This window comes from Pteropus vampyrus, unplaced genomic scaffold, assembly GCF_000151845.1.
Source record: "Pteropus vampyrus isolate Shadow unplaced genomic scaffold, Pvam_2.0 Scaffold301, whole genome shotgun sequence".
Classification (NCBI taxonomy): domain Eukaryota; kingdom Metazoa; phylum Chordata; class Mammalia; order Chiroptera; family Pteropodidae; genus Pteropus; species Pteropus vampyrus.
Window position 1 is genome coordinate 1,911,069 of NW_011889082.1, and position 24,445 is coordinate 1,935,513.

Here is a 24,445-nt window from a genome sequence, read left to right on the forward strand (position 1 = left end):
AAAATCAGAAGCTATTTATGATTAATTAGATAAGAGAAAGAAGGATAGTAGATGATATCATCATCTGGTAATATAGAAGAAATTATAGATTTCCCTGGAGAAATAAAGTGAATAGAGTGTGCGTTTTGAAGTACCTCCCTTTCCTTCTCCCTCTCCCTCTCCTCTTTTTTGCTCTCTCCCTCTCTCACTCTTTATTAGTTTCAGGTGTACAGTGTAGTGCTTAGACATTTATATAATTTACTGAAATAGCTCTTGAATAAGTAAAGTTTGTAGAATCAGGAGAGATGCTGGAACCAGAAGATGGAGATTAGGTATTTATTCAGTTGAAATTGTTGATTTGAATGAACTCATCCTCTGAGAACAGATGGAATGAAAGATATAGACACTCTTTACAGAAAAATATACACATATTTACTATGTTTTGGGTATAGAATTAGGACTTTCACAGACACCCACACACACACACACATGCACGCATGCGTACACACACACACGCATACACACAGGAACCTATCTTGAAAATATTGTCTGGGCACAATGAACCCAGCATAAAAATTATTGTCACATTTTATTTCTCTAATTTTATGCTTAGGGAAAATGAAGCCCACTTAAATTAAATGAATTGCTTGAGGTCAGTTTAGTTGATTCAGGCCCTATATTAAAATCCATGTTTTCTGACTCTTAGTCAAATACTATATTACCAAATAATTCTAACCTTGAGAGTATAGGTTTTTTTCTTTAATCTTAAAAAAACAACATAGCACTGGAAACATTATAAAACTTCTGGCAGCCACTAAAAAGTAGCCTTGGAAGTTCCTATTTTCATTGCTATTACCAAACATGAAACTTCCCAATCAGAATCAGAAGGAAAACTGTAATAATAAAATATCTTGGCCGGTAGCATGTCTACATTTTCTCAAAAGTATTTTTGTTGTTGTTATTGTTGTTTTGAGTTCTGTGAATTAATTTGTATTCATAGCCTCACTTTGACAGCCCTTGAGATTCTAGTTCTGAGTCTATAAAAGTCATACAGCATATGTTTCTACCTAGTACTATTCAGAGTTTGTTTCAATTTGAGTCCTAAGGGGCCACTTTTGGCCAATTAAATCTATTTATCCATCTGAATTAGCCTAAATCTTCTCAAATGAATTGGCTTTAAAGTTTCTCTGATTGGGGGTGAGGGGAAAGATAGAACTTTTGAAAGCAGTATAAAAACTGAATAGAATGAAAGACCCTACATACCATAGGTTCAGGCTTCTATATTTCTTAAGTAATCATGTGTTTAGTCTTTCACACAATCTAGCTAATGTAGCAAAACTGAGTCATGCTTTTATGTCACATCATTTTTTCATGCACAAAGGTGATAGCAGTTTCCTTAACAACTGACAAGTAGTTGTTCATTTTCATTTTTTTTAATTCATTTAAATTGTTTGAAGCTTTCATTATAATTTCCTATTCATGCATATAGTTTGTGTGGTGACATTCAATGAAAAGATGCTGAATTGAACTTTTCTTTTGCTTTCCGTGTACTGTCCCAGGAGCAGGCTTCCTGGGTGTGCCAGTGTGATGACAACATGGTTCAGAGACTAGAAACAGACTTCAAGATGACTCTTCAGCAGCAGAGCACCCTGGAGCAGTGGGCTGCATGGCTTGACAATGTGATGATGCAAGCACTGAAGCCCTATGAAGGCAGACCCAGTTTTCCTAAAGCTGCCAGGCAATTTCTGCTAAAATGGTCTTTCTACAGGTATCATCTCAGTCTTTCCTAAGCTTTGTTTTTCATAGTCGGCAAATATGTGTATAAGTACATGCTCCCCAGACGAAAGAAAATAGATAAGCGAAGAAAATTCCTATTGTGATTATCTTCAACCCAACTCATTGAGGACAGCGTTACGGAATTGTACCAGGAAGCTTATGGAAATAAGCTTTCCTAGCTTTCTGCTAGGAAAAGAAAGCCTCAAAGTCCTAGAATTCTCAGATGGAAACATCTAAGATTCCAGACTAGATAACACGTCCAGCCACAGACAGAAAAGGGCTCCAGCCGTCCATCTGGAGACATGCATCTTCCAGCTTCTTTCTTGAGGACTTAGCACCATTCTTCTTTTTATTCTCTGATTCATTGATTCTCAAAGACCAGTAGCACTACTATCGCTTGGACACATGTTAGAAATGCAAATTCTCAGGTCTCTCTGTGGACTGTACCAAAATCAGAAACCCAGCAATCTGTGCTTTTGAAAATGCTGATTCTGATGCATGCACAGAACCATCTAGTTAATTTCTTAATTTGATTGATTACAGCTATTTTCAAACTTAGTTGCACATCAGAATTAGTGTAAAAAAAAAAAAAAAATCTAGGTATCTCCCAAAACCTACTGAATCAAAATCTTGATAGAAAGTAGTGATTGGGAATAAATCAGAAATTAATTTTTCAAAAACTTATTCCTGATGATTCTAATGCATAGCCAGTTTAATATCCAGTGATCTAGTAAACAATACAAAGTGAATCACTTTTTGACTCAAATAAAGGAGATATAAATGTATATTTATATCTGCTCTACAAGGCAAATATTAAATGACACAATTAACAGTTTAATTGGCAACCTATTGTCCAATTCGAACACTGAAGAACCCTGGAAAAGAAAGGCTTTCAGATTACCTGATATATGATATAAAATGGGATGAGCTATTGACTGTAGGTCCGCCCCAAGGGTTAAAAACAGAGCCTAGGTTGACATATATACCAAATATACTTGGGATGGAATTGACACATGGTGTTCCATTTCATGTGGGAGTTCATTTTTCTCCTTTTGATAAAGATGGCCCCACTGGCTTGGGCCTGAAAGCTACATCTACTTTCAGGTTTAGGCAGGTCCCTAATTTCGATCCTGTGCAGCCATGCACATGTCAGAAAGTAGTAACCACAGGACATACCACTGACAGTGACTATGGGTACACCATGGTTATCATTTGGACATCAGTGGTGAATCCAAAGCCAGTTGTGAGGAGAGAAAGAATAAAAAGTAATGAGGTTTAGGAACCCAGTAAGCCCAGTAAGCCCAAACGATAGGATTTCCACCTTGTTTAGATCACCTTTATAAAGATGGAATCAGAGATCTTTTAATTATGATGGTAGTTGCTTTGGTTTTTATTGTAAGTGACTTCTTTTTTTCGTAACTGATTTGGTCTAATTCTTATTTCTTAAACAGAAGTAGAGCTGTAGGGTCTGCTATATATGTTTAATTAAGAGATAGAGTATCCTTATACTCTGAAAATAGTTTTCTAGTGTCTAGCCCAGGATCAAATGCAGTAAAAGAAAGCCTGCCAGTTTTGTGTTGTTGTGCTTTTGGTTTTTAGATTTTTGGTTTTTGTTTGTTTTTTTGAAAGTCTAATTCCATAGTTCTATCTCACATATATTTAATACCTTTAGCCCACATAATTTGAGAAGCACCTTATTAAGGTGCTGTCTGACTCTGTGACCCATGGGTATACTTCAGTAAAGCCAGTGCTAGGTTTAGATCTGGGTATTCATGAGAAATGTGTTTTCTCTAGATACATGGGGAAGATTTAGAAAATTGCCACAGTGCTCAAAGTAGATGCAGCAACAGTAGTAAAAATAATAGACTTCAAAATTTTAATTTGGGAATATTTCTTAAGAAGATTTCAGGTATTTCCCCATTTGTTTCCAAGTTGATTTTTTATTCATCCATATTTTTCCCCAGAAAATTATATAGATGATATATATGCTTCATGAGTGATTAATAAAACAGAAGTTATACCAGCTGGTTGTTCCAAAACCTGTATTACCAAAAGCAGAGTACATCCTCTATATCAGAAAAAGCAAGGTTTTTTTTTTTATTTTTACCGCTTTCTTATGTTGTTATGTCAGACCTACCCTTACTCCTTCCTATATTTTTTTCCTGTATTCAGTTGATACCATTTTAGAAATGCACCTTTGGAGCCTTCATCTCCACAGAGATCTGTTGCAGGTAACTTGAAAAGAGAGAAAATTACTTACTTCTATTTCTTGTTCTTGCAGATATACAAACCCAGTAGATCATCACTTGTCTGCCCTCTGTCCTCCCTGAGTTGGGGATAATTGGGTTGTTATTATTAGACACTATTATGGTTATTATTTTCATTTCAAAAAGACTTGAAGGCATACAGTTCAGGGCAACAGAAAGAAAGGCATATTCAGACAGATGCATACCTCCTGCTGGTAGGCAAAGTCAATAGCTTAGAAACTTAAGATCCTTTAAAATAGGAACTGTTTTTTTTTTTTTTTAACTAAGGCATAAGAACACATTGAGTAATGCAAACGCATTCACAAACCATCAAAGAAACAGAACTGCAGAGTATTTTTTTTAATGTTTTTGGCATTATAATAAGAATTTGGCAGTCACGTATACAGACTTTTGATGTTCTGAAGTCGGTTAATCTCATAATTTCTAAAATTCTGTGTATATACTTACATGCATACAAATATACAAATGGACTGACAAAGGATTATGATATCAACTGGCAATTGATATATCTCTGCAAACACCTTATTTTCTCAATGGGGTCCTCTCTTTGCCTAACCTGGCTTTGAATGGCTACTGTTAGCTCCCTGGGAGGTAGGAAAAAAAAATAATCTGTCTTTCTTGAACAGAAATGGAGAAGTTATGTGGGCCATTTCTCAGCTTGCATGTTTTGTGGATAACAGAACACAGCGTTCCTCAGGGCCACTCTGAGGGTCAACCAAATATTCCATTTTTAAGGAATAAAATTTATAGCTTTGATAATGATTTGAAAAGGGGCACAAGGAACCTAGTTTGCCTACAACTGGAGAATATATAAATATTCCAAAAAGTAATAGTTTTTGGGAATCAACTGTAAGCATTATTTGAAACAAAAGAATTCAAATAGGGGTCATTGGTATGATGTTCTTACCTTTCTTCTTAGGAAAGGTGTGATATACCCCCAAATACACAAAGATTGAGTATACGTGTTAGGGTAGATTGAGTATATGTGTTAGGGTAAATGTTTCAGTTTCCACACTATGAATTATAAGATAAGTATGCAAGGGTATTTCTCATCCATTATAAAATAATTAACATTTAACATTTATAACTGATTTTAAAAGGAGTTGAATTCGTAGTAATTTAGCAGCATGAAATTCAATGGAGTCAATTTTTGCAAATACCTTACAGAAGTCCAAATCGGACAATAGGTTTCCAATTAAACTGTTAATTGTGTCATTTCATACTTGCCTCATAGGGCAGAGGCCCAACACAGAGAGAATAAAATAAACATAGCATTAGTAATATAATTCAACTGATTCTTTTTCAAACATGACAGTAACTTCATGGCATGCTAATCGGTATTTTTAAACGGTAACTAGGTATTATAACTGAAAGTCAGGAGATTTTTGTCTTTCATTTTCCAACAGAAGTTGGTATTAGTGCTGCTGGTGACATCCAGACCCCACTGCGTATTCTTCTCTTTGCTCACTGTCCTCCAACCACACTAGCCTCCTGGCTGTTCTTTGAACACATCAAACGTAGTTCTGCCTCAAAATCTTTGCATTTGCTCTCCTTTTTGCTGAGAAAGTTCACATGTTCCCATGCTCACTCTCTCACATCAGTCCAGTTCCTGCTTACATTTCACCTCCTCAGAAAGAATGTTGCCTAGCATATTTTGAAACTTCAGTGTGGTGCAAATATATATTTTCCCAAAGTGTACACTAAAATCACTATTACTGAGAGGCGGTAACACAGTGCTGAACCCTCAATAAGGTTTTCGCTTTGAGTTGCTTTTTCTTATGGTGATGATGAGTTGTCAACCTTTCAAAAATATTTTATATTCATTTCTGACCCATTTGGGAGCTTAATAGTCAGCAGACTTACCTATGACAGTAAAATGGCTCTAATAAAAATTAACCAAGTCTCAGGATGTCCTCTTTACCACCCTGTTTCAAAGAGTCGAGCCAACTGCTTTCAATAATGAAATTATTCTGTGGCAGATTGTGTGTCATATCATCCTTTCAGACCTCCAACTTAACTTCTTTTAAGAAGAAAAGTAAATTGAACTGTCATTCTGGTCACTAATACTGACTGTATGTGTTTCTTTTCTCTTGGAACAGCTCAATGGTTATTCGGGACCTAACCTTGCGTAGTGCTGCTAGCTTTGGCTCCTTCCACCTGATCCGTCTACTCTACGATGAGTATATGTTCTACTTAGTAGAGCATCGTGTTGCTCAGGCAACAGGAGAGACACCCATAGCAGTCATGGGCGAGGTAAGAGAGCGACAACCGACATGTTTGTTTTTTTTTAACCTGAATTACATTTTAGTCTAAATATATTACTTATTGATATAAACAATGGTTCCTAACCAATAAGCCTTAGACCCTGAAGGGGCTATGGATTTATTTCAAGGAATCCTTAAATCTCTTTGTTCATATGTATTTTCTTAATCAATGAATTCTAAAATTATAGATTATATTATATGGAAGTTCATGAAATATTTCAATATGTTATAAAGGTTTCTAAAAGAAAAGTTTGAAAATCACTGGACTAAAAAAACTTTTTTGAATGGAAAATAAGAAAGATTGGTGCTCCTGATAAAACTAAAGGCTAGGAATACAGAGGAAAAGTTAAATATATATTTTGTAGTGTTAAATATATATCTCCCAGTGTCCAAAAATTAAAATGAATAATTCCATTTTAGAAGGCAATGATAATGATGATAATGATAGCTAACATTTTGGGGGCACTTACTATGTGCCAGACACAGTTCTAAGCCCTTTAAATGTAACAAAGCATTTAACACTTAACTATTAGAGATGGGTACTATTTCTTCTTGTTTTACAAATGAGCATCTAAGATTCAAGTTGAAAGCTAAGACAGAGAGATTAAATGGTTATATAGGTGGTAAGTGGTGGAGATCTGTTTTGAATACTCATTCTGATTTTCAAATTCATGCTTCTAATCACTAAAGATGTGAAGAAAAAAATCTCTTCAGAATTTTTAGATAGTAAGCAAAATGTCTTTTCAACAAGTGTCAAAAAGCTAAAACCCTAAAGTTAATATAAACAAGAGTTTGTAAATATAATTAGGAATAGGTACACATACTCAAATGATTCAGCATTGGCTCGTTTTATTGTATTGAATTGGGATTATTTGAGCTCTTGATAGATTATACCAGGTTAGGCAATATTACAAATTAACCCAAGCAGTAAAGAAGAAAAGTTAATTTTTAAACTATGTTTATGTGCCTTTTTAAATAAAACATGAAAATAAATGTGAAATTCTTTTCCTAGTTTAATAAATATGATAGTAAAAGTATAATTTAAAAATACATTAAAATACCTGAAGGACCTCTATAAGTAGTTTAATATAAATAAAATACATGTTAAACTTATTCAGAATGTTTTTTAAAATATTCTTTTCTTTCTCTTCTTTAAAATGTCTTGTTGTATGCTTTTCTATATGTGTTTTTATGATGTTCCTTAATGGTGATTGTGCTTAAGTGATGCCAATTATATATGTGTGTGACTAAGCAAGAATCATTGTAGCTTTTAAATTGTAAGCAGGACCTCATGTGACCAAAACAACTGGACTTTTCTTATATTTGACTTCCCCTTAATGCTTCTTTCTTTAGTTCTTTTATAGATGCCTTGTTGCAAAATGCCCAGTTGGCAAGTAGATTAAGTACTGTAAAATTTCTCAACCAAGGGTTTAAAACTTCTGAAATAGACATGCCTTTTGGCATATTTAACACATTTGCCACCTACCTCATATATTTCAGGACTTCTGTAATAGGGTAATCAGGATAATGACAACAGCAATTCTCATTAGCACCATGTGACTAAATGGCCTTTGCTTTCTTGGCATCTTCAGGGAACAAAGGCAGTGGTTATAAGCCACAGTGTGCAAAGGCTCAGCAACCTTCCCATTGCTTCTTGTTGGCTTTTACAGGCAATGCTGGCTCCCCAGAATGAAAATGATGGTGGCCTTACATAGTCAATACTGCCAACTAATCATTCTAATAGACATTACTTTTAAAAAATATATATATATATCTCTAGACAGTGTAAATGAATATGGCAGATTTCCAAATGAAGCACAAATATGACAGGAATAAAATCTAGATCAGAAAATAAGGTATGAAACACCTTTGGTAATATCAAAGATCTAAGCTTTCTTTGCTTACTATCTCCTTACCCCATTTATAGGAAAATCTTTTGAGCTATCTCTGCTCATACATTATTCAGCCCAGGCCAGTTAAGGCTAATTTTATAAGTTTGATCTCCCCATACAACATCGATGCTTCATACCCCTGTTAGCCATGATAAACAGGTTGGCACTGGTCATATTATCATATCTAAACTGTCTTGCTTCCTGGAAAAGGAGAAGGAAATTGAAAAAAAAAAAAGGAATGCTATTTTCTCATGTGTCCTCACATGTTATACTAAGCCTTCCCTAGAAATTGGATTGGAGGCAGAAGAGACTTTTTCATATCAAGGCTCAGTTGCACTCTTAGCCCCTTAGGTGACTGCCCTTTCCAAACACCAAGTCCAGAAGTGCCATGTATACAGTGGGAGCAACACCTCAGGACAACATCCACTGAAATCCATTACCATCAATCACATTAAATGATTTTGAATCATCAATAACAGCAACTACAAAAACAATAATTGTCACTATTTATTGAGAACTTATTATACAATTAATAAAATGAAACTGTTCATCTGTCTACTAATGGCCCTTTCTCAGTAAATGATACTACAATCCTCCATGATTATACTGGATACCTGAGTGTCATCTTTAACATTTCTTTTTTAGTAGACCCTCATATCCAATGAATTGTTCAGTCTGCTTTTTCCCAACACCTCTGCCCCAGTAGAGCAGTCAGTATCATGAAAATGCAATGCTGATTGTGTTATCCCTGCTTAAAATCTTCAGTGGCTTTCTATTCTGTTAGTTAAGAAACAGAAATCTTTCTTTGGTACAGAAGGTCTGGCCCTGCCTCTTTGATCATACCTCAGCCCCTTCTTTCTACTCTTGCTGTTGCAATCACAGCAATCTTATTCTTATTCACCAAGCTTCTCTCATCATCGGACTTCTGTGTAAATGGTTCTTCCTCCCTGGAACCCTCTGTCCCAGCTCTCCTTGCCCACTCTAACTCCTGCTTCATATCCTAAATATCAGTTACATAGGGAGGCCCAATTTCCCCAGACTACCTTAGATCTATACTTTCTGATTTGTACTTTTACTTTTTATTCTAGAACTCGCACAACAGAAATTGCAGGGTTCTTTGTATAGTTTAGGATTTAAAGCCTGGGAATAATAGCAGACTTTGAATCAGAAGAACTGAATTCTACTTATAGTTCTGTCGTTTATAGTAGTGTAATCTTGGACAAATCATTTTCATTTATGTTGAACCCAAGACTTATCTCTGAAATTAATTTATTCATTTATTTAACCCATATTTCTCATAGACCTCCTCTAGGCCAAACACTATAAAGATTATAGGGTATAATGATGAACAAAAAATTTTGACCCTGCATTCATGAAGCTTACATTTTAGTAGAAGATACATATTTATTAAATATTCACATCACTACATAACTATAAATTCTGATAAGTGCTATACAGAAAAATTAACAGGGTCATGAGGCACTTATTCTAGCCTGGAGGACTAGGGGAGCCTTCTCTCAAAAACAGTTGTTTAAAGTGAGATCTAACGGAGTTAACTATGTGAAGATAGTGAGAATTTGGAGGTAAGGGGTGGAGAACCACTGCAGGCACAGGGAATTATGTGCATAGTTCCTGCCTGAAATGGAAGGGAGCATGGCCAAGGGGGAAATTTTCATGGGAAATCTGAGGTTCATGCACCAGAGAGACCAAATATACCCCCATCAAATTCAGCAGATAAGAGAATTTGATTAGAATGGAAAGCCAAAAAATTCAGGTGAAGCCAACACCCATGTAGCACTGTTCTAAGTGCTTTATATACATTAACTCAACTTACAACAACCCTATGAGCAAATATTATTATTAACCTATTTTACAGATGATGAAATGAGACATAGAGCCTTCAAATAACTTGCTCAAAAGTCACATAGCTGCAAAGTTATAAATTCAGGTTATAAAAGCAAGCAGTTTGGCACCAGAGTTCTTGCTGTTAATCTACAATTTTTATTATGTGCTGCAGAATGGGGTGAGATTGGAGCAAGAACAGTACAGAAATCAGTGTGGGAGAACCTGGAAAATAGTCACAAACTTAGCTGGACTTTGTTTTGCTTTTGTGGGTGCTTTCTTTAGGAAATTTGTGGGCATGTTCCTCAACTCAGATAGCGAAATAGATCTAGAAGCAAGGAAAAAAGTTTTCCCTTTCGAAATACCTTAAGGACAATTATTGTATTTTGTCGTTAATGTGAATTCAATGCATGAGTTGGGAAGGCAAGAGAGACCAATACATGTTTTACATATAGACGCAGTATACAAACATATAAAATATTACTTCTGTGTTCACTATAACACTATCATTTTAATTGTTGAAGACTTTTAGAGAATGGAGCCCTTCAATGAAACAGCATCACAACTCCATTTCATTTTAATGATCATCTGCTACTACATTAATACTGACTAGTAAGTTATTTAAAAGACATTCGCCATTCCAGAATTTCATTATCATTATTTTTGCCTAAATGACAAAAAGGAAACAGGATTTATTTACTGCCAAAATTTATGTAATTTTCGAATTTTTATTTAAATATTATAAATGTGTCCATTGTCTTTCTGGCAGTGGTGAAATGTTAAGAGTACGGATAAAATAAAATAAACAAGTTGCATCTGTTTGCACACCTGCTTAAAAAAAATATATATCATGAGGCTTTCTATGCAGCTCTGACAAGAAAAATAGAGCAGAAAAATGTCCTTTTATTTGAATTTTATGACTAGTTGAATCAATTTGGAAGTTTATGGTATGTATACTATATTTTATTATACATAGTCCATTAATATATTCACTGAATCTATAAATTTTGATTGGTACATAAAATTATTTTCTATAACAAACACTTTTATATGTAATCTATTAAATATATTTAAATTATCTTTATAGCAATTTAATTATACTTATTTAATATTATATTTAAGCCACCTATATAACCAACTTTTCTAAATAAAAAATAGGAATCAAGAGTTGCCTTAATTGTTTAATAGTGAATACAAATATAAAATATATTATTTTAGTAAGACTTGTAGGAAAAAAATTGAAGAACCCTTAAGGATTTACCAACAAAAGAAAAATATCTTGAATTCATCAAAGTTGATGTACTCAGAGTAGAAGAGGAAAAAAATCTTCAAAACCTACAAACTGGAGAAGAGCAATAATTTAACAGGCAAGCTTTTAGGATAAAATTTGAGTGAAAAAGTCTAATTTGATAGAAGTATAATTGTGATAGGTAAGCATGGATGCTTAAAGTAAAACCAAACTAATAAAAATTAATTTCAATGAACATTATTCTAGTGTAAGTGGGGAATATACTGAAAATGCACCCATGGAACAGCCGAAGTATTATAGAATATTTTAAAAGGAATGAATCATGTCATAAGTTAAAAATCATTTCAGAAAATAAAGCTATCTTAGAATAGTAATAGCTTAGAAAATGTAATGCATACTTGTCAAAAGTTGCATTTATTACTAATAATAAAGCTTATTATTATTTATTGATATTTTTCTAATTGAGGACTGGCCTTGTGACAATCACCGCACTAGGCATTTTCCATTCTCATTCAGTATTCACCAAAACTTTGCAAGAGATGTGTTTGTGTCCCTGTTTCACCCATGAGGGAAACAGGTTGAAAGTTGCCCCAAATCAGAATTAGCAAGTGGTAGAGCTAACTGTAGAAAAGTAGAACGGTCTCGCTCTAAACAGTCAAATGGGCTCAATCCCATTTTAATTTTTCACTGTGTAAATTGTTGTAGGCAGTTTTGGAATAGGCGCTTTATTTATTTTTATCTGTATCTGTACAGTACAGCTACCCCACACTCACACACACTCACAATTATACACAAACCAGATGCCTAGCATGTAAGCTTTCATTATTTTGTTCCAAGCTTCTTTCCTCTGCCATTACAGGATGCATCTTGATAGTCCCACCTCCCTTCCCCTTTCCACTTTTTGTTAGTAGAAGTTTGTAATATACAAACTAAATGGAATATTAGTCTCAGCAAATTGCATTTGGAATGCAAAATCTGCCAGAAAAACAACAATAACAACAAATTACACCCTTCAGTTCTTCTGTACCCACCCACATACCAGACCTAAATCAGAATTTTTTTAGAATTTGTAGTTTGCTTTTAGCTATAAATCTGCACCACTACAGGACATAATTCTGACAACTTGAAAATAAATTGTAAAAGTGACCCCGTGGAGGAGAGACGTGGGAGGCCCTTCTCCTATACTTTCATCTTCCAAGTTCCTAAGAATTGGCTCTGTAGAAGTTCTCCCATTCTCCTCCTCTTTCCTGGTTTGTTATTCTGTTTCTTTCTCTCCTTGCTCTGGGAAAAGCACCTATTGACTCTGCAGACCAGGGCCACAACCCTTTCCCTCTGGGATCCCTGCTCATTAGCTTCCCATACTTGGTTTCCTCCCCTGCCTGCTTTGAGCTGTAACCTCTCCTCTCAGCCTCTTCAGGGAACAGAGCTTTGCTTATAATTGTGGTCTAAACACAGGTGCTCAAAAAAATACTCATTCAAGGAAGGAAGCACAAAAGAATGATGGAAAGATAGACTACCAATTTATAGGATTTCTTCTTGGATTTTATGGTTGACATATTAGAGTTCTCTATCAGGAAAACAAAGCTCCTAGACTAAGAAGCGTTCCTTTTCCCCAGAATGTGCCTGTCAATATTTCAGGGAACCTGTGTATGAAGGTGAGTTTTTATGAATGCTTTATAACTAGAGATTGGTTTTCCTAAAGAGTTTAAAGAGGGAAAAGAGAAGAAAATAGAAGTTCAGGATTTCTTAACATGTTTAAAGAACTAAAATGGTCACTGTAGACATCAAGAAAGAAATTTCAGTACATTGTCCTCTTCAGCAAAGTCCATCACCGCTGGGCTTTTTGCTTAGAAAAAAGTTAGCCTGGTAGCCCTGACCACAGAGTAAGCTTAGTGTAAGAGAGTCCCTGGCAAAGATTAAGCGTGACGGCTCCCCCTGCTGGCCTCTTTGCCACACGTCCTTCGTCGAGCCCAAGTGGCTCTGGTGGTGCCATTGTCTTTCTGGTATTTTTGTTCACAGTCACAGGTGAAGATGGTTATTGCTGGTCCTCCTGATAAAGAAATAGTCCTTGTTTGAGATCAGTGGGCATGTTCCTCAACTCAGAGAAATTGCTTTCTGCTTTTCACTATCACAATGCTCAGCTAAAATATGCTTTCATAAATATGAGAGATTTTCTACAAGTATAATGGGCCAGGTGTGATGATACTACAAGCACTTCAGACCTGATTCATGCTAATTGTAAAGGTTTTCTTGGTACAAAGAGATCGCGTTTCCACACCCCAAACCCCATTGTCTGTCTAGTTAAGAATTTCCAAAAAATGGAGGCGGTATAATCAAAATTAAGGAGTACTCGTGTGACATAATAAAGCAACGCCATGGTTTCCTATTGATGATGGCTTCAAGGGGAGTCTGTCTTAAGTTATAAACACCAAGGTTCTTTCTTTTCAACCTATAGTTTTATTTACATAAATAATATGCCTCCAGGCCCAACCCTAACATTTGTAGGGCCTAAGGTACCCTGTGTCTAAATAGTTAAAAAGTTACAAATCAAACTATAAGTAAAATCTGTATGATCCACCTATGTTGATAAATATACCTTGATAACAACTTAGAAGGCTGGGTTTAAATTTAAAATTCTCTAACTCCCTCTAGTTCCATGCCCCAAAATGGTGACATAGATGTAGCCCCTGACCCAGCCTTTGGCCTCAACCACTTATCTTGTCTTACATATCACTCTCTATCCTATACTATGAATAGCCTTACACTCACACTTGTGGACACCTCAGTCCAATCATCAGGTTTGGTCTACCCTTTGCAAACAGCTTCCCCTCATTGTCTTTTCCTTCTTTCTTCTGAAGGATGGACTTGGAGAAGAGACCTGCATAGACCTAGAAGGATGTATAACAAGAGTATGGTGTGGGGGTAGAGGGGAATCCCAGGCTCAGACAGGTTAAATCCACTCGTCCCAGTTGAATCCTTCCACTATAGGAGGAGTATGGCCATGGGAATCCCCTAACAGGGATTTTCATAGTGTGAGGCTTAGGACAGAGACCCCTCTTGGTTTGGCCTAATGGTAGTGTTAAATGTTCCTATTTTCGAAACTACTTTTTTCCTCAAAAGCAACTAAGGCCTGTATTCTTACTTTACTACCTGCATGCTCACTCATGAATGTACTCTTAGAGATTTGAATTGACATAAAGGTTTATGCATTGCTGCATTCCCAGGGGGCAAAAGGGTACAAAAAAGCCTCCACAGTTAGAATCACGAGGAAAATATGCTGCCTGTGTACAGAGTGGCCAACAGCACACATTGCCAGGAGAGTTTGCTAGCCTGAAGGAACAGGTCCAACGACAGTTGTGGGACAGAATTTGCCTTGGTATGAAGCAAACAGACAAAAATTTTGGCCATCTTAGCAGGCTTCAATGAAACTCTTAGAAATACATAGAAAAGTACACTTACAGAAAAAAAGATAACCAAGATTTTACCAAGTGGAACATTAAATTCCTTGCAAATTTCATAAAATTGGAAATCACTTTAAAGTCAGCAATTATTTTTCCTCAATTGTGAAACCCTTTACTGAAGCTGTATGTAAAATGCTTTAATTAATTTGGTTCTCACTTAGAAGACATTTAAAGAAAATAATAACACTCTGAAATCCCTCATGATTGAAATTTCAAGATGTTTCTCTCCACTATCAAAAACATCCAAAATAGTTGCTGCTACCTAAGCCTTTTGTGATCGATTCTACTAACTTTGGTTAATAGAACTGAAATCATGGGAGAATGCTCAGCTATATAAGATCTGTAAAATTCAGAACATTACAAAGTTCAAGCTAAGTGTAGGATGTTCAAAGATTAGAATTGGGTCAAAAAGTTCCAAATGTGCATGTAAACAATCTTTCTGCTTCTATAAGGAAAGCTTTAAAGGGCTTTTAGTCCTTTATTGGCTTCACAGAAGAGCAGAGACAGAAGCAGTTGGTTAGGCCAGGGTTTACATGTTAGTATTCATCTGAGCTCACCAGGTAAGTAGGTAGGTAGATAGGTGGGATGGATAAGCAGGCAGGCAGACAGGCACATAATAGGTCCCTGATTTTTGTTAGCTTCATTTTCTTTCCCTTTCATTGCCATAGGTATATAAATATCTGAAGTTATGTGTATTACTCAAGAGGGCAGTGTTTGATGGCCTTCTGCTCCAGATTAGATTTTTTAATATTGATTCTGCACTGACAATTGAAGTAATGATATGTACAATTAAACCACCTTTTATTTTTTTCAATACAAAGATAAGCTTAGAAATTGAATAATAAAGCATATAACATCAAGGCATGGGAAGGCTTTAATTATACTACATTGCAAGGGAAAAATAGCCTGTAGACAATTTTTGAACGTTGAGTTGGATGATTCATGGAATTACGAAGAATTCAACAGCATTCTTTGGGATGTAGCCAAAGTGGTAATCAGAGGCAAACTAATTCAATGCTTTGTAGAACACAGACAACAAAATACAATGGGGAAATAAGTCACTTAGAAAAGAAAATGGCAACATTAGGAAAGAAGCATAAACATAATTAGGTCTAAGTAGACGGTCATAGCTAGACTTGTAGGAATAGCTAACTAGTAGGAATAAATTATAGGTTTTATAATTACTTGTGAAATCAGGAGAAAATTTTATACACACACACACACACACACACACACACACACACACACATACACACATATATTTATGTTATATACATACATAAAGTTTATGCAAGTTAAAAGATAAAAGTTAAGTTCCAAAGAGACATCTTATTCCAATCATGAGATAGAAACCATTTCAGACAATTTTATAGTCTTCAGTTATTAAGACAGCTTAAAGATCTTCCCTAGAGCAAATGATTCATTGGCAGAAACTGGAAAAATATACACATATACACATATATGCATATTTTCCCCTATATACATATATTTAAAATTACCACTGCTAGCAGAACTGGTCTCCAGTAACAGACAAGTCACTTGTATGACTTTATTCTGAATCTAGGTAAAGCCTACACCTAAAGAATAGATGAAGCCTCCCAAATGAGTAGTCTTTTCTAGTTCAAGCTTTCAACTTTTTAGCTTGTCAGCTATGGATCTTGGTCCCCGGGTCAGCAGGAATACCTAGGGTCACATGGTAAAGTTTACTTTGTGGATTCTGCTGCATGTCACTTCCTTCAGCTAGTCACCTCCTGGCACCTCAGCGTCTGGCTGCTGGCCTCCGTGCAGCGTGGACCCTCACAAACCATCGAATAGTACTAACACAGAGGTCTTTCTGAGGTCTTTGGGGCTGCCTGTGGTGCAGTTTGGTGGCATGAAAGTGTCCCAAGACCAGGACGTAGCCTGATCCTTAGTGTATAATGTTAATGTTAGAGTTACTCCACAGGCCTCTGTTAAGATGTGAAGCTTAGGGCTTTCTTAGCCCCACTGCCCAATAGCTTTGGGTTTCCTCAATTTCAATTTCCACGTCTTTGTCCAGAACGACTTCCTTATGTATCATTAACAACTTTCAGCTTTGTGATCCTGGTAAATTTTTTTGGATGTACATATGGTTTCAACAAGCCTAGACCTTGAAATGCATTCTGTAAAAAACTCTCAGACTGGTAGGAGTTGTACGTAAAATTCTAAGTCTGTAAATGAAAAATAAAGTATAAATGCCCTTAGTGACAAATATACCATAAAAGATGAATTTATGCCTATATACTACCCCACTCCACCTCCAGCAAAGAACATAAAACAGATAAAATTGAGGAGGAAAAAATGCTATGTTCTAAACAGCTTAATACGAAGGGTGTGTTTCCTTCAATACTAGGGGTAAAAATAATGACAAGTGGTTTTACTCTGGTAAATGTGAGGTTTTTTTAAATAGCTTAGATGTGGGTGGTAGGCAATATAATGGGCCCCTAAAGATGTCTACATCCTAATCCCTGGGACCTTTAAATATGTTAGGTTATGGACAGAATTAAGATTACTAATTTACTGACCTTAAAATAAGGAGATTATACTAGATTATATGGATGGGCCCAATGTGGTCACAAGGTCTTTAAAAGTGGAAGAGAGAGGCAGAAGAATCAGCGTCAGAGCAGTGCGGCAGGAGAAAGACCCACCCTGACACTACTGGCTTGGCAGGTGGAAGGGGCCACACCAAGAATTGTGGGTAGCTTCTAGATGCCAGAAAAGGAAAAACAGAAATTCTCCCTTGGAATCTTCAGAAAGGAATGCAGCCCTGCCAACACCTAGATCTTAGCTCAATGAGACCCATGGTAAATTTTAACCTCAAGAATTAGAAAATAATACCTTTGTGTTGTTTTTAGCCACTAAGTTTGTGGTAATTTGTTACAGCAGCAATTACAGTATGGAAGGTATATTGCTCTGAATGAAGTCATTTGTTACTTGTGGATCATAGACTCTTCCTCCAGTGTATATATATTTTTTTACTTCCTCCTCTCCTTGATATATGTCTCACTGTCATTTCTCCATTGATGACTCCACCCTGAAAATCATTCTCATCTGGAACTACTCCCCGTTTGCTTTTACCAATGGAGAATTTATGTTATTGCACTGTCTCCTCATATCTTTATCTACCATCTAAATTGGACCAAACCGCCCACTAAGGAAGCTTGCCCCATCCTAATTACTAACACATGTAACCTTTTTCCCAGTCTCTTCTCTTGCAACCTTCCGTGCAATCTTTTCTCTCAACCTAGACTTCACTCTTCATCCACTGGTTTGCACAATTAAACACCAGCCTTGATCTAGCTCTGCCTATACCTGCAAGCCCCCATAGGAAAAAAGAGGAAGATTAGTCTTCTAAATGACTTCCCATCTTTAGAGTTGACCCTTTTTTCTTTCCTTGTGACCTTCATCAGTTGTCGCCCACATGTCTGAGCCATGCTAGTTCTTAAAACCTCTGGTTCCATATCCTTTCTGTAGCCAAAATCTTCCATTCCCTTCACTGTTTGTGAACTGCAGCAGATCTTCTAGAGTTTACAAGCTCTTCTAGCCAGGCGTCAGTCCATCATCTGTTTTTGTAAATAGTTTTACTGGGACACAGTCACACACATTTATTTGGCTATTGTCTATGGCTATTTTTGTACTATAGTGGCAGTGGAGTAATTGCAACAGGACCATAAAGCCTAAAATATTTACTGTCTGCCTCTTTACTGAAAAACAGTTTGCCAACTCCTGTTTTTGTATCTGCACCTATAAATTTATAAATCTGTATATGTTAACAGATTTTCTAGTAAGATGCATTTTCTACAGGGGACATTTACCTGGCTGCCTGAGATGACGTGGTTATGATTACTCACTAACCCCTTTGCTCCAAGGTAAACACTTCCAGGAAGGACCGTGTGCCCATGGGTGAGGACTTCATCCCAGTCTCTGAACTCTTTCCTTCTTCCATCCCCAGTCTCTCCTCTCTGGGCCCCCCCGTGGATCCTTGCTTAATTGCTGTCTGGGCTTCCTGAATTCCTCTGCATTGTTTCGGTTTCCAAATATTACAGCACAAGCCTTTCCTTCCTCTCTGTGAAAAGTTTGCTGCTGCTGTATCTAATGTGCAGTGGTTTCTTCGGTGCGCCTGAAGGCCGCATTCGCCCTTGTAAGCCCAACTTTTCTCACGGTGCCTGTGCTTAAAGACAAGTATTAGACCTCTCCACCCTGTAATGAACTAGTCCCCAGCTGCTTGGACACAAGTCAGAGTCACCCTCAGTGTCTCTCTCAAAGATCTTGCCCATAGTTGCACTGGCTGTGCTGCTCAGTTGCCCCTGCTGCCCAGTTGCCCGTTTACACTTCATGGCCATTACTAGTCTTATAATGAATTTACAGTCTAACAGACTCCCCTGGCTGCCTTGGCCACACATTTTTTTAATCTACTGTTTTCCAGGAGGGTGCTCATTATTATGACACCTTGTCAGGACCTGGAGGAAATGGTTTCTAGGATGGGAGGTCTTTTTTCCTGAAAACAACAGATATGCTTTCTCTGTGTTCCATTCTGTTTCTACTTCATAACGTCCCCTATTTATCTGTCTGGCTGACAGAATTTTAATTCCTACATACATCAAAGGCCATATGCTTTCTAACCCCAGAGCACATTTTAAATCCATTAATTTATATTCCTTCCTCCATGTATGGAACATACATACTTTACTTCTCTGTCTCTCTCTGTTTCTCCTTCTCTCCCTCTACCTACCGTTTTCTTCCCCTTTCAGATTCCTAAACTGAGGGTCAGAATATCTGTCTCAAATCTAACACCACTGTATTTCACATATAAGGTTAGACAAATCAATTCATTGTTTTCAGTAGCTGTAAGATTAAATCTAAGTTCTTTACCTTACCAAACTTATGTTTTGTTTTGTTTTAGTTTGGTTTTGGTTTTTTTTGAGGCTGAAATGAAGAAGTAAGTTCATTAATTTGGTATTTATTCAACCCTTAATGTTTATCAGGATTTGTACCAGATTCTGGGGTACATTTATGAAGAAGACAAACAAGGTCACTATTCTCATGGCACTGGCATTAGGATTGGGAAGACAGATATTAGATGAGAAAGCAAAGTAAGTGTTGCATGTTGTGGTAGGTGCTTTGAAGGAAGTGATTGGAATGACAGGGAAGATGATACTTAGAGCTGTCAGGAAAAGCCTCTCTGAGGGAGCAATATTGAGAAAGTGATACTTGTGGTCATAATATCTTAGAGAAAGCCTGCCATATACTGAAACATGAAAATACTTTATAAGCTGTAAGATGTTACCTCAATCAGTTGTAGCCCCTTCCAGGCCCCAGTGCAGTAGGGAAGTTAGAAAGCAAAAACAGTTTTTCCAATTTCTAGAGGTACAACTTTATAGTAATCTCTGTACTTTCTTACACACCTCCATTTTTTTTTCATCCAAATCATTTATCTCTTCCTCCTCTTACGTTTCTGGTTTGTGCTAGCCAGATCTAGGTACTTGCCGTCTATCCCCTGTCTGTGGCGCTATCTTCCTTAGGCCCACTCTCAGTCCTCCCGGCCACTTTTCCTGTCCTTCCTTCCTGTTGCTTTGACCCTCTGCTGCTCACTCCAAAACTCTCTGCAACTGATTTCCCCTTCGAATTACACTGTACCTCTAAAACCTCGAAGGTTTCCTTGTTACCTCATTTTCAGCAAAACCACCTGTCCTTCATTATATAAGCAGCTTCTGATACTCACTTCCAGAAAGAGGGAATATTTTTAGATCTGACTAGAACTAGCCGGCACAGTGCCTAGCACATAATAAGCTCCCAATAAATATTTGTGGAATAATGAATGAGTGAATATTGATTCTGCTAATCTTACTCAGTCTACCTATAGGATTAAAGTGGTTTTTCCTTAATCACAAATATATTCTTTCCTCACATGTAAAATGCATACAAAAACCTTTAACTTTCAGCTATATAGAATATTAAAATCTTACCTCTTACAAGATTTTTTTCATGTTAAATCTACTCTCTCTATTGCAGTACAGGTGGAATTTTGTCACTGATCCTAGAGACACCTAGAAGCATTGACAGTGTCCCTGAGAATTTTCGTAGTGTTCAACACAGTGTATAGCCACAGATATACAGCATTTAGTATGCAAATGTTTTTTTTCTAATGATAATAACAGTCACTGAGATTTCAGTTATTTTGGCTTTTTTTTTTTTTTTTTTTTTTTAGTATCCTGAATAATCAGTTGTATCCACTTAGATTAAACAGAAACTTTTTAAGGAAAATTTTTATATTAGAGAAGTTATGTTTTAGTTAAGTAGCAACTAAAAGCAGTGTTTCTTTTAAAGAATTTTTTCAAATATGTCCACTTTGTATAATATTATTCACCAATGGCAATTGTAATTTAGTCTCAAACAATTCTTAGAGATTTTTCAAAAACGAGTGGAATATTCACTATTTATAGATATATAGGTATGTTTAGAATCACCACTGCCAACTTGTTTCTAGAATTGGATCTTAAGTGTCAAATATTCATGTAAAAGAAATAAATATCTTATTGTGTTTTATCAATTAGAAATAACTTATAAATGATTCTTTAGCTTTAAGCATTCTGTTTATAGTTCTAAAAATATTTAAATAATACCAAAAATAAAGAGTCCCATTTTTTTTTTTTGTCGTTGCTTGTATTATATTATTTAATTTAAGAAGTCATATATACCTTAAACTGTGAATTTTTTATTTAGACTAATATAAGGTTCTGACCCATGTGATCAGGAACAACTTTAAAACAATAGTTCAGTATTTTTGCTTTTATATTTGTTGCCCAATGGGATATAACTGTAAAGTGATGGGACAGTCTTCCAAACACACATACTAGAAGTCATGTATCCAAGAGGCCCTGTCCCCTTCAAAGCAGTCGCCTAGGAAAGCTACACATTTGTTCCAGTAATGCGACCATGCCTTAAAATGTTGTGGAATGCCTCTTTTTAAACTGCCTCTAAACTGCTAAGAAATCACCCCAAGACCAACTGCAGTGAATAAAATTTGGAGTATTATTTGGAGTCACAATTGGATGTAAAATAACACAATGGGCTTTCCTGAATAATATATAAACTAACTCTTGAAACTGTCAAAGAGAAATCCTAGAACCTTGGACCTTGGAATAAATGTATAAGCTCCCAAGGTAGCTACTATGAAGAATAATACATGTTTAGGTTAAAAAAATGTGTATATGTTTGCGAAATAAGTTTTATTACTTTATAGACATACCTTGTAGATGAAAATAATACTCCTATCATGGAACTCTTTATAAGCAAACTTCTGAATGTAAGTAGAATTTCTCACCCTTTCTAAATCTGTTGAGAAATCTGAGTTTCTAATAATGACTTATTCCGAACCTTCAGCTTTAAAAAAAGTAATGTTTGCCATTTAAAAAATAGAATAGTTAGGTTTCACTTTACCTTTTTCCAATTAGCTTTGTTACCTCTGCTATTCAATTTTTTATTTACTGTATCCATCTTTGTTCACCCTGATACTCTCGACATGTATTTTTTCACTGTAAAATTATCATCAAGCTCTTGAACAAAGGTAGAAAATAAAGTCTAAGCTGAAGTTTATTAATTGTTTCATATTATCTTAAGCTCTTCTTTTGCTTGCGTTTGTAACAATCATATGCCTTTTAAAAAAAAAAGTGGGACCCTTATCTTAGTAAATAAAAACATAAAATTACAAAAAGAGAAGTGTCAAATTAAAAATTCAGAAAAATGAATACTCTCAATTTGGGGGCTGCTATTATGTTTTTCATTTCTACTAATAAAAGCTTGAAAAACAGAATTCACCCAAGTGGCTAGACCATTTTTTTCTAACATCAACTCCAGGTAGGCTCATGGACAGCACATGGGGTGGAGCTGGCGTGTCCTGCTTCATCAGGCTTTTCCAAATTTATTCCACCACATCCTTCTTCATCCAGGCTGCCAGGCCCCTATTTCTTCACTGCTAAGTTAAAATAATAAAGGTAAAATGGAGCGTGGAAGGCAGAGAAAAATGTTATCCTTTTGCAAAGAGGCTAAGACAGCTAAATTGAGACATAATTTAAACTGTTCAAATTCAGCAGTTTCGATTGGAAAATTATGTGACCCATGTAGTTAGAGAGCAAAATGGTCACTAGTTTATAGTTTTAAAAAAGTCAAAGTATGGTGTTTTTTTACCTCATACTGAGGATATTATTTTTTTTTATTCTGCCTGGTAGTAACTATTGCACAAATGACTGTTGTTTTGCAGTTTGGTGATTTAAACGCTGTGTCTCCTGGAAATCTGGATAAAGGTAAGAACTGAAAATAATGTACATTTTTAAGGACTTTTTTGACTGAGAAATTTTCATAGAGGAAAATGTAGTTAATGTCCATGGCACTCTTACTTTGTGGAAATGGCATGCGACCCCAGATTAATATGACAGTTATGTCTTTTGGAACTCTTTATTATTTCTTTGTTTCTATATTTTATGTAAGATACCTTAAATGAAATAATTAAATTTGAATGCAGTTACGAACTCATTTTTACTTTTTGCCTGAAGTTTATTGCAAGTAACAAGAAAATATTTCTGATCATCACCAGAGTCCTAGAGAAAAGTGATAAAATTGGTCCAAATATTTTTATTCAAGGCATACCAGGCAAGAAAAAAAGATTCTTAAGCCTACTCATATAACCACTTCACCCTTTTTAGTGGAAAAAGAACTCAGAAAGGGCAAGGTCAATAGTGGTAAATAGGAAAAGGATGACATATATAATTCTTAAATTTTAATGCTAGCATTGCCACTCTAATATGACAACAGGATATACATTCCTGAAGAACTTCATAATCTACTGAACCATAGAGTAAAGAAATAGGACTTAGCAGAAGATGAGGTTGGAATAGAGCACACACAAACAAAAACAAACCTATAAAAGTATCAGCCCAGTTTTTTAAAAATATGTAAAATTTCTAATAAACAAGCACTGTAGAAAATATAGGCCTTTCTTCAAAAAAACAACAAAAAAAGTGAAACTATCTTGAGGTTTTAAGGAATTGAGTTCTGGAGTCAGGGACAGAATGCACAAAGACCAGGGAAAACTACACAGTTAGGACAGAGCCAGAGAAAGTGGGGAAACTGAGGCAAGAGGAAGGACTTGGGGAATCTGCACATGAGTGCAGTGCTGTTCTCAAGCATCGTGTACTAGGGCAGTGGTCCCCAACATTTTTGGCACCAGGGAATGGTGCTCCTATGAGAATCCAATGCCTGATGATCTGAGGTGGAGCTGAGGCAGTGATGCTAGCGCTAGGGAGTTGCTGCGAATACAGATGAAGCTTCGCTCACTCCTGCTGCTCACCTCCTGCTGTGTGGCCCAGTTCCTAATAGGCCACAGACCAGGATGTGTCCACAGCCCTGGGGTTGGGGACCCCTGTACTAGGGTACTCAGTGTCCAGCTCCTGGGCCTCCTCGAAAATGGAAAACATTAATATGCTGGGGAAAGTCATTATGAAGCCACTTCACTCCCATGCTGAACTCTTGTCAGTCTTTCTTTACCAATTGTGCATGCACTAATTCCTATTAGAGTACATAGTACATAGTAGCAAAGCAGGAATAAAAGAAAATGATAGTCCAAAAATCTTGTTGCTGCAAGTATATACTCTATAGGATTAACCAAATAACCATCAGACAAGTAAATCAATGATGATAC

General features: G+C 36.2%; 1 protein-coding gene across 7 annotated transcripts in view; it reads left to right on the forward strand.

The window, feature by feature from the left end:
* The window catches only part of RFX3 (regulatory factor X3), a 254,136-nt gene that overhangs the window by 220,082 nt on the left and 9,609 nt on the right, over positions 1–24,445 (forward strand). For 5 of the 7 annotated variants that reach the window (XM_023521268.1, XM_023521263.1, XM_023521264.1 and 2 more), the window contains 4 exons: positions 1,539–1,747; positions 6,122–6,275; positions 21,992–22,054; positions 23,009–23,051. In XM_023521268.1, the coding sequence (XP_023377036.1) occupies positions 1,539–1,747; positions 6,122–6,275; positions 21,992–22,054; positions 23,009–23,051 (469 nt within the window). The remainder of the gene's footprint in view (positions 1–1,538; positions 1,748–6,121; positions 6,276–21,991; positions 22,055–23,008; positions 23,052–24,445) is intronic. The other 2 variants (XM_011376666.2, XM_023521267.1) reach the window with 1 other exon arrangement.